Genomic DNA, 11892 nt, shown 5'->3' on the forward strand with positions numbered 1-11892 from the left:
TTCATAGTCCCTTCGATATTTTTATGTCCTTCAGAATAAATAATAATTTAAGATCATAGTCCCTTTTTCGGTATAATGTCCCTTCAAAATTATGAATGATCTTAAATATATTCTTCTTCGATTCTTGAAGAAGTTAGACGTTAGAATGGTGTAAAACCATATTTGAGTGATCATAGTATCATAGTTGGAGAAGTTAATAATTAGAATGGTGGTAACATCATATTTGAGTGGTCTCAGCACCATAATAGAGTGGTAACAGTACCATATTAAAGTGGTTTCAGTATTAAAGAGTGGTCTTAGTACCATATTTGAGGGTGTAATTCTCGAACGGTTTTCTGCAGTGCAGTAGTTAACCGCACAGTTGTAGCTGGGCTTGTTTTATCCTGGAGGCGGCGTGGTTGATAGTCTGCCTTGCACAATTTTGGACAGTGCCACGAAACGTCTTAAAGAGAGTGATCTGGTCGTGACTCAACCTAGTAACAACTTCGATAGATAATAGAATTTGGAAATTCAAATACAACAGTTTGGAAATCCAAAAACAACATTAAGTTTTAATTTCTAACAACTGATAGTAAGAGAGAACCCTTGAGTATAATATTTCAAGTTCCATGTTTCTTTGTAAGAATTATAATGTTTCAGATGCTCCATTGTTATTTTAGCCATTCAAATTTTCATGTTGCACAACTTTTGTCTAATTCAGGGATCACGATGTTGATTAAACCAAAGAAGTCGTTAACATTTTCTTTTTTACTTTCAACAAACTTGTCTTGATTTCTTCTATTATGCTATACTTGTTTATTATGAGATCATTTTGACCATACAATTTTGAAACCTACTCATATGATAAGGAGTTTAGTCTTCTAATTATCCAATCTACTATTGATGTGATCCACGATATAAGGAAGTTGTCAGCATTTTTTTATCTTACCAGATAACATTAGGAAACCAATGTACTTTATAAGCAAACTTAGGTTGTGTTTGTTAACACAAATAAGTTAGCTTATAGCTTGTTGGACAAGTTTATAAACTTGTTTTGATTTATTCACTTTGTTTCTAGAGATATTATAGTAGAAGACATGAATCTAGACTCTTGAATATTAATTTTGAACCTAAAAGCATGACAAAATTTCTCTAAGACCTCTTTTACTATTCTGGCTTAAAGAGAGGATTTAGCTTGAGTAAACAAAAGACAATCATACGCAAATAATAAATGTGAGATAGTTGGACCATTTTTAGAGATTTCGATCAGGCGACATACTTTGGATAAAACCTTCTCTTGAATTAAAGTAGAAAGTTTTTCCATGCATATGACAATAGGATAATAAGGAAGACGTAATAAGAGTAGAAGAGGAATAAAATTCTCTAATTTGTTGTGGTTCCACTTCAAAGATAAAGTAGATGAGGGTATACACTTCATAGTAAGGGTAATAAACCAAAATCATGTAAAGTAATACAAAGGAAATTTCAATCTACTCTATCATAAGTTTTTTTAGGGATACTCTATCATTAGTTTTTTTAAAAATCAATTTTGAACAAAAATAACCTTTTTTTTTTCAATCTACTCTCTCGTAATGATACTACATGTGTGTACACACATGTAACCAAAAAAATAAAAAATAATACACACACAATAAAATCAATAAATTAAAATAAGAAAAACACAATAAAATTGAAGGCTCGATTTATTCTTCGTGGTGGATCAAGGTGGTGTATTGGTAACAGAAATTCTATTCCTATTCTCAATGAACCTTGGTTGCTAAAAGGAAATAGAATTGATAAAACTATTGAGGGTGCTCATTTTGTGCGTGACTTTGTTGTTAGTTTGATCAATCAAGACTCAAAATCTTGGAATCACGATGTCATTCAACAAGTGTTCAGTCCAGATATTTCTACGGCTATTTTGACAACTCCTTTATTTGAGCAAGTGGAAGAAGATAGTTTGATTTGGAAAGGTGAGAATAATTGTGTATTCGGTCAAGAGTGTGTATCGTAAGAACAGGATTGATGTTACGGAGACTGGATGCATTCTAACTGCCTGCCGAAGATTGTTTTCTTCTCAGTTTACAAACTCAACGGTCGAGTTTCACAGCCGACAAGCCAATGTGGTAGCTCATACCCTAGCGGAAGTTGCCCCGTTATTAGCTAGTCCCACTATCTATTATCATGTACCTCGTTGTATTGAACAAGTTATTATTAATGAAATGCTATAAGCATCTTTTACTAAAAAAAAATCTATACACACGTGTTACATACTATAAGCATCTTCTGGCTCTTGTATATATTAAAAATAAAAATTAAAGAGGAAATCACATTTTTTTTTTTTTTTGAAATCAAAGAAGAAGAAATCACATCGTGTGTTCTACTTCTACATATTTTACCAACCAGATTAGTTATTAGAAACTTTCTACTTTAATTATAAAAAAAAAAAACGTAAAAACGTAAAAATATTTAATTAAAATCAAATTGCTATTACACTAAGACTATTATAACGTTCTGACACTATAAAATAACTTTATTTATCGGTGCTTCCAAAGTGTACCATCGAAGCGATTGTTGTGTTGTGTTGTGTTGAGTTGAATCGGGGAAGCAAAAAGAAAGAGAAAATGAAAATCCATCACATCCCTTGCCTAGAAGACAATTATTCATATTTGTAAGATTATTCTTTTTTTGTTCACTTTTTCATTTTCTGGCTCAATCAATCTATGAATTTGTTATTATTCATTTTTGCAGGATTGTTGATGAGACTACTAAAGAAGCTGCTGCGGTGGACCCAGTTGAACCCGAGAAGGTTCTAGAAGCTTCTAATTCGCTTGGTCTTACTATCAAATTCGTCCTCACTACTCATCATCACTGGTTCGTTGCGTACTCATGCAAATAAATAAACTTTTATGTTAATTCATAAGTTCTCACTAACGAAAATTGTATGAGCTGTGTTTTCATAAACTACCTTGACAAGCTTATAAATAATACTTAAAAGTTTATTTATTTGCATAAGCTCAAAAATAAGCCAAACTTTATTAGTATAAGTTATTTTCGTAAGCTAGGCTGCAGAGCTTATCAAAATTAGTTTCAACTTATGGACATGTTATAAGCTGATTCCATACGCTATCTCAAGTGTTTATGTTAGTAAATAATAATAAAATAAAATAAAACAAAAAAAAGTTGTTCATTAGTCTATCCAAACACAAACTTAATTAATGTACATAAGCACTTATATGAAAAACAGTAAAACACTCAATTAAGTTGTTTATCCAAGCAGGGTATAATACTAATTAAGGTTGTGTTTAGATTGATATATCTTAGTTTAGTGTAAGAATTAATTTCTTAACTTCTAGTACCTATGTATATGTAATGCTAAAGTAGGATGTGTTTGGATAATCAGCTTGACAAATCACTTACTGAATAAGTGTTTATTATATAAGAACTCCTGTTTAAGCTATTTATATAATCAAAGAGAGAACTTGGTTAAGCAATTTTCATACGAAAAGTCTGTTGAAATAAGCTGAAAACAGGTGCATTTTCTTGGTTATTTTGTTTGGTGTTATTGTGCTGCTTTAGTTTTGACGGGTGATAGAAAATATTGTAATTTTTGTGTGATTGTGTCGCAGGGATCATGCTGGTGGAAATGAGAAGATAAAGCAATTGGTGCCTGGAATCAAGGTCTACGGTGGCTCAATTGATAATGTCAAAGGTTGCACTGATGCACTTGAAAATGGTGATAAGGTGCATCTTGGAGCAGATATTAATATTTTGGCCCTTCACACACCTTGGTATGGTAACTCAACTTGACAATTAAGACTCTTGTTCACACCCTTTCCTTCCCCCCTCCCTGCCCAAAAATTGAAGATTTGTAATTAGTGTATTGTATATATATAGACCGGGACTTGATTGTTTTGTCTATGTCGTTGGTTCATTTCAAATGAGATAACAAATTAGTCTAATCTTCATAACAAAGAATAATGAAAGAAAGAAATAGTCTAGCCCAAGTTTGTATATCAATGATAGTGAAATGGTGGCAGATACTTGATGAGGTAATCAACATTTTGAATGCTAACTGCCACACATAATATTTGAATGTGGATGTTGTAAGTAAGAATTGTACACCTCTAAAGTGAGTAAAGTGAGAATATCGAGAGTTGTTATGTTAGCAAACTCATACTACCAATTATTATTTTTAACAAACTCAGTTTTTTATGATATGTACCACTAATATCCACCTTTACTTTATTAACCAATGGTTGATAATGTGTAATTTACACTCTAAAGTGAGTTGCTCTCGCCATAAGTTATTAATCTATGTAAATAGTCAGGTAAATATTATTCTTTTACAAGGGGAGTGATAACTTCTGTATTGTATTTCTCTCGCCAATAAAGCTTTGTGCTAAAGAATTAATTATGTTATGCTTGATGAACTTGTTATGCCAATTGTTCTCGGCTTCTGTTTAGAGGTTTAGCCTTGCTTTTATGGTGATATTATTTTAAAACCAATAAAACTGTAAACTTGTCTTATAAGATACCCAAAACATATTGTCATTTGTCATGCTTCACTGGCATTATCTGTTAAGGTTGATAAAAAAAAATTTATGTTTTATTGGTTGTTAATAATTATCAATCCTCTGGTATTGTTTAGTATTCTCTCTTTTATGTAGTGGATCAAATCAAGTTTCAGTTTCACCTTTTATCCAGACCCTTAACCTCTCTTGTTAACATAAACCATTTCTCTGATTTTCATAGCCACACCAAAGGTCACATAAGTTATTATGTTACTGGCAAAGAGGATGAGGACCCGGCTGTTTTTACTGGAGATACATTGGTAAGTTTATCAACTTTTTTAATTTTAATGAGCTGTTTTGAAACACGCTGAAAAAAAAAGTAGTTATTTTGAATGCATGTAAGAAACTTAAAGATGGGCTAAGTGCTTGAAGTGAAGGTATATAAATTTTAATGGCACTTGGGCATTTTTTTATTTAGAGGAAACTCATAAGGTCAACCTCATTAGTGTTATGAAAGTTAAATGACCAAAAATTTGGTAAAAGTAAAAACTTAAAGGACTAATTTGTTACAATAAAATGGCGAAGGCTAGTGTGCATAAGTAAAGCATGTGGTGCATGGTGCACCAATAAAGATTAACCCTACGATTAATCTATCTACACTGAAATATCATACACAACCCATACCCACTCTTTTTCTCATCCTTAGTCATGTTCAGATGAACGCCCTTAAATATGGCCATCTTTCACCAATTTCGACGCGACCGTCATCTGTCTGCTGTGCTTGATGATCCTTTGTTAGACTTAGTTTTTTGGAATCCAACTTTTTTAGCATGGAATCTCGTCGGAACTGATGAAGACAGTGGCGGAAAAACATGACCAAACTAAAACTTTATCAGGGGCTTTTGTAGATTGAAGGATGAATATTCTTTTGATTGTTTTCATTTTCTGGAAAATGACTCATGGTGGCCGGAACTTAAGCTTTCAAGCACTCAGTACGATCCAACCCAAACTTCACAGATATGAATTTTTCTAGGGGTTTTGTAGAGGAAGTAATGAGAATTAATGTTATTGGTTTGGTTTTGTGTTTGAGTGGCTATGGTTGACATATTTTATATTTTCTGTTGAAGGGGAAGAAGAAGTTGATGGTGGTGTGGATTGGAGAAGAGAATGTTTTTCTATGACTCTAGTGAAATAACCTTTTGAGTCCATATTTCTTTTTTTGGTTCTATAGTTCTTGGTTGCTGAGGTACTCATCTTTTGAATCCATATTTCTGTGTATGTATCTTCTTAATTTATTTTTCTTTTATCTTGGTCTCTGTCATGGTGGTGAACGACGGTACTGTTCTGGTGGTGCAGAGAAGACTGCAGTAGAGGGGAACCAAGGAGGTGGAAGGGAAATGGGGAATGATTTAGTATGGAATAAATGCCATAAGTTATGATTGTGCATAATACACCACCCAGTGTGATTGTGCACATTAGACAAAGCCTGATAAAATAAATTAAAAGGGCCGATAGAGCAATTTTCCCTAAATTTTATGTTTGGTTCATATTCTCGATGTATGAAGTTTTCATGTATATGAATTTCGAAGAGCTATTACTTTTAAATCTTGTTTATTTATTATGTTTCTTCTTTACAGTTTATTGCTGGTTGTGGGAAATTTTTTGAAGGAACTGCAGAACAAATGTATCAGTCACTCTCTGTAACATTAGGTTCATTACCAAAGCCAACTCGAGTTTACTGTGGCCATGAGGTAAAACATACTCAAGTCCCCGTCATTGAAATGAAATATATCATAGGGACTGTATTGATGATTGATCTTATAATTTTACATGATGAATGTGATTGATCCACTAAACTACTTTCATCTGCTCATGCATGATTTTACTTGGTAAAGTTTCCAATTTAATTAATGGAGATGACAGGATTGGAAAATAACTTGAACAATATATCTGAGTTCTCATTCATTCAATAGTTGGTGATATAAAATAATTGTTTGCAAAGATACTGTGTATGCTCCTCGAATTCTTTTAGCATCTTGGGTCCTTCCACAAAATATTGTGAACTTCTTGAGATGTTAGTGGTGGGCACTGTGCTACCCAAGGAATTGTTTGTTGTTAAGTTGTAAACTGGTAAACATCTTGGGTCAGTCCATGCTTGCGGTATTTAGGTAAAAGCTGGGAAATGCGAGGCTTTTAGTTTCAATTCCTGTTGAATACCATAGTCAGCTTGATATGAATACAACATACAAGAAGTTGGAACCGTAGTTTCAGGGCTATTAGTCGTGAATTCTGTTTCCTTACCTGCGTTGGAGGTTGTCTATTAATGTGCCTAGAATTCAAAGTTAAATTCGTTGTTAAAAACTGGGATTCTGTCACAGAAACCCTGATTGAGAAAATAAAAAATCTGTCATTCTTTATAGGCTTAACTATTTTTTGTCTCTCAAAGTAGGATAATTATTCCTTTTGGACCCTCAATATATTTTCTTCAGTCTTTGATCTCTCTTTTCGGAAGATTAAAATTGGTCCCTCTCAATCGTAAAAGAGGGACTTAAAACTTACCGAAAGAGTAGAGATATGCCAATTGTGTGATCATTTCATAAAAGAGGCACCAAAATATGACGAAACTTTAGTGAGGGGACTGAAAACAATAATCAGCCTATTTTTGGGGATCAAAACCATGTATTGGTTTTGAGAGATTTAAGAGCTACCCTTTGCTGAAAAAACATGTATTGGTTTTGAGAGATTTAAGAGCTACCCTTTGCCAGATGAAAATTTTTTATTTGGAAGAAGTATAATGCAAAAGGCAGGCACCCCTTCGTGTGTGTTCACAAGAAACTCATTTGTGCAAAATTGGTTACAAAATTTATCACTTAGATTAAAAACCAATAATGCAACTTTGAGGGAAAGGGAAATTCTAAAAAAAAAAATTGTATAGTTTTACTAGCGAAAAAGGCTTATATTCTTTGGAGACTTACATTTTCTGCTTCACATTACTCACGTTTGTTTTTTCCGCAGTACTCAGTGAAGAACCTACAATTTGCTCTAACAGTTGAGCCAGACAATTTAAGGATACTAGAAAAATTAACCTGGGCTCAAAATCAGCGGCAAACTGGCCAACCAACAATTCCTTCAACCATTGGGGACGAGTTGGAAAGCAATCCATTTATGCGGGTTGATCTACCTGCAATCCAGGTTCGTCACCTTTTCCACTCCTCTTCTAAGTGTATGTTTGGTTCTAGTTTTGGAGGAGCCTAAATTGATTCTAAATGAGTATAATTGTTGTTTATTCCACAATTGATTCTAACTTAAAGCTAGAATTTGTAGGGGGTATACAGGAGATTTGTATATTCAAAATTCCAACATATTTACTTAGATTTTTTTTTTTAAGAACATATTTATTTAGATATTAAGCTGCAACTTAGGGAATCCTTTTCATTTAATTAGATTCGTTTTTCATTTCCAAAATATTGTAATTTTCACTTTTGGTCCCCAGTTTGATTTGATCCTTCCATTTTAAATATATGTCAATTTTGGTTTGCGTAGCTAACTTTTGGTCCCTCATTTTAGACTGATGAAGTTAGCTGGAACGACCAAAATTGACACATTGTCAAAGTGAGATGAGAATATTTTTTAGGGATCAAAACCAAAAATTACAAATTTTTATTTAACCCATTTAGCCCAATATAAAAGTTTACCATGCTTAACGTGAAGTGTTTCCTTGTAATTAATTAATGTGAATGTATTGCAGGAGAAGATGGGGTTCAATTCACCCGTTCAAGCTTTAGGAGAATTAAGGAAGGTGAAAGACAATTGGAGAGGCTAATAAAACCAACCTTCTCATTCACTCCTATTTCATTTTCCTCTTTTGTTGCATACATATCAATAAAGGCCTATATATGTAGTATGAATTTATGTATATACTTGAACAGATTGGTTTGCATGAAATTAAAATGGCAGTGTCAGAGGCATGTCATGTTAGGGACATGGATTGTGATTAGCACTGTCGGATACATGTAGGTTAATGTTGGTTTGTCTAAATACTAAGATGTCCCATTTCATTCATGTCATTTACTTGTGAACTTAAAATCAACAACTATTTTCTCCTTTCTATTTCTGTTTGCAAAGTAAACTTTCTCCCTCAAAATTCAACCAAAAATACCTATATGAAAATAGGAGATTCCTTTGATGCTTTGTTTGTTCTGTGATCAAGCATGGAAAGGGATAGACAATTATGGCCGGTCTCTTTAATTTATTCACTTTTATTTATTTTTTTTGACAAAATTTTATTCAGTTTTATTTATTATTTATATATGGTTTGTTGTTTGGATGTACAAACTAAATAATGCTTGTCTTTGTCAAGGATGTTTTACCCCGTACCCCTACAAATGTACTTTCACCCCTACAAATTATTGAAAAGTCCAATATTACCCTTTTTATCATTCAGCTTTTAACACAGTTAATTTTCACCCTCCCTTTGAACATTTCTGAATCCAGATAAGTTCACCCCACATGACAATTATGTACTTTCCGACCCTCTTCCAACATGTCTGGTCTTTATTTTTGATTTTCTGAAAGCACCGGAACGATTCTGTAAATTCGTTGTATTATCATTTAAATAATTTATGCCATCAAACCCATTGTTAAATCCTTAACACTGTAACCAGCCATGGATTCGATGCCTTCTTTTAATTGATTTTAGGCATGAACAGATTTATAAAGAACAAAATACGACACTTAAAAAAACGTGATGCTTTGAGACTGTAAGATCTGAATCGGATCAAAAGCCAAGGAAAAATTAACACAAATCATCTGACCGACCATGTAAAGCTTCCCGTTCTTAGTTTCTTGATGATGTGATCTATTATTAAAGGCAAATAAAAATTGATACAGATCATCATACCATGTAAATTGATACAGATCTGAATATTGTCTTGTCAGGCGTATCATGTATAAACACTGCCTTTTGTGTGATTTGTATGTGAAATTGCGAAAATGAACGCTCCATTTGATGCTTTCCGGAAATTAGAATGTGTTTTCTAGAATCTTTGCACTTAGGAGAGGGTGAACAGACAATTTTCGAAGAAATGTTAGAAAAAAATTGGTGTTTTAACTTTATATAGAAGGGTAAAATTGGTAGTTCATGTTAAATGTAGGGGTGAGGGTATAGATGTAGGGGTATAGGGTAAAATTTCCCTTTGTCAAACTAGTTGGTTTGAATTGGGCCAACATATATCATTAGATATAATTTTTTTTTTTAAATTTCCAAAAAGTATATAACTAAATTAAATTGATTTCATAAAAATTCTAACGTTTAACCTAAATTTTACTATTTAAAATTTTAACACTTTAATTTACTTAAAACAATTCAAGATTAGCACATAAAAATTTAAAATATTATCAAAATTTAAGATTTTTTTTTGGAAGGATTGAGTTTGTGACCTCATGGATTTTTTAAATCATAATTCGTTATTCGAACTACACTACTTCGGGTTTGAACATATTGATTTTGGTTGGATACGAATTTGAACGAAATCATTTAAAATGTGATTTGGATTGATTTGTGTCACCTGGTTGAATAGGTCATCTGAACCCATGAACACCCCTAAATTTAGAGGAGAGTGGAGGTGAAAACTTATTTTTCTTTTCTAAATTAAGTACACAATAAAATAATTCTAAAATCAAATGAAATGTGATTAAATTGTTATAAATCTAGCATTCTAAAGTCATTCCCTATCAAAAAACTTTTAAAATCTCCTTCCTAAATAGACCCTTAATCTTTTAGGATTTTCTACGATGGACTATTCTACCTAATAAAATATGTTTTGGTTGTTGTTGTTGCTTGTTCTTTATCAATTAAATAAAAAAAATTCAAGGGGAGATGCTTCACTTGCCTTGCCCTTCACACGACCATGCACGTAAAACCCTAAATTTTTTAGATATCTCCATTGTAGTAATCTTCTGTCATCTATTATTCTTCATATCATTATCATTATTTTAGAAGGTACGTATGTCAATTTCATTAACAAATAGAAGACAAATCATAGCCCTTAGCTAATATTTTTTCCCTTGGTCAGCATTGTTTTGGAAATAAAATCTAGCCGGCCGTCGAATTCGACCAAAATATTAGGGAACCAACCATGATATGTTCAAAATAACCACAAAAATTTGATGGTAAAAATTGCTAAGTATGCCTCTACAATGGTGTAAAAAGACAGTATCTCGATACAATTGGGATGATCTAACTAGTTTTTTTTTCTTTTTCAATTTGTTTGGTGATTAAAAATTCACATTTTTAAAGTCAATAAATGAAATAAATGTCTGGAGTTTGAACTTCGACTCTACAAACTAATATATGTTTCCAAATTTGATAAACAGAAAATTAATTTCTTGCAAGAAATATGGTTGATGTGAAATGATTTTATGAAACAAACTATTACTCCCTCCGTTCCTTTTTAATTGTCACATTTTGACTTTTTACACAAACCAAGACAACAAATACTTTTACTACTTTTGATACAACAATTTATCATTTTCCTATAATAACCTTAATAATTTAATACTTCATTTCATATATTTCTCTCTCTACAATAAATATCTAAGGGTAATATAGGTAAAGCCACATTTAATGATACATTGGACTTTGAAAACGACACTTAATTAGAAACAAAATTTTTATGTAAAAGTGACAATTATAAAGGAACGGAGGGAGTAGAAGACTTGACTCTGGAGTTTTGGCTGATAGTTGGTCTTCTCAGTCTTTTCTAAATTACTTTCTCTTCACGTTATTGATTTGCATTTTAGCCTCTCTTATTCCACACCTGAATAATGGAGATGACTCATTGGTTTGGAAGTTGACTAGTATGCTAAATGGGAGCTTGAGTGATATTTTTGAGAGGAGCATATAGTATTCATAAGATCAAAACTATGATATCTAGCATTGAGTCGAGCTTCAAGCAAGCTGGGTTTTTATGCATCATAGCGGTGTAATTAGATGGTTGATGCATGGCTCTTAGGGTATATTTGGGAGGGGATTTGGAGGGAAAATTTTGGAAAACTAAGTCTATATTTTGATGGCAAAATTATAGTCGTTGTATCTTAACTTAATTTCATATGACAATTTCGTCATTTAATTTTTTTTTATGTCATTTTTTGTCTTTTGGTCTGTTTATATATGAATTTTCAAGAATCAAATTTAAAGTTCATATTAAAACATGAGTAAAAGACAATAAATTTAAACATTAATAGTTCACGTTGAAATAAAACCATGGATTTGAATCTTCAAAAACCATTGAAAAATTGATCAAAATGACGTGAAAAAAATAAAGGAAGAAATCATAACTGAAATTAAGTTAAAGTACAACGAGACTAATTTTACCCATTTTAATCCATATTTGATATT

At 32.2% G+C, this 11892-nt stretch overlaps 1 protein-coding gene across 1 annotated transcript; it reads left to right on the plus strand.

Moving 5' to 3' along the window:
- The first annotated feature begins 2535 nt into the window (after nt 1-2535).
- On the plus strand, nt 2536-8603 carry GLY2 (Metallo-hydrolase/oxidoreductase superfamily protein). Its single transcript, XM_085715753.1, has 7 exons — nt 2536-2650; nt 2731-2853; nt 3609-3770; nt 4735-4813; nt 6131-6244; nt 7509-7685; nt 8242-8603. The coding sequence occupies exons 1-7, from the start codon at nt 2604-2606 to the stop codon at nt 8314-8316; spliced, it is 777 nt and encodes a 258-aa protein (XP_085571879.1). The 5' UTR covers nt 2536-2603; the 3' UTR covers nt 8317-8603.
- The last annotated feature ends 3289 nt before the right edge of the window (nt 8604-11892 follow it).

Source organism: Medicago sativa, chromosome 5 (assembly GCF_051527215.1).
Source record: "Medicago sativa cultivar Bolivia chromosome 5, Bolivia_mono, whole genome shotgun sequence".
In the NCBI taxonomy this organism is placed as follows: Eukaryota; Viridiplantae; Streptophyta; class Magnoliopsida; order Fabales; family Fabaceae; genus Medicago; species Medicago sativa.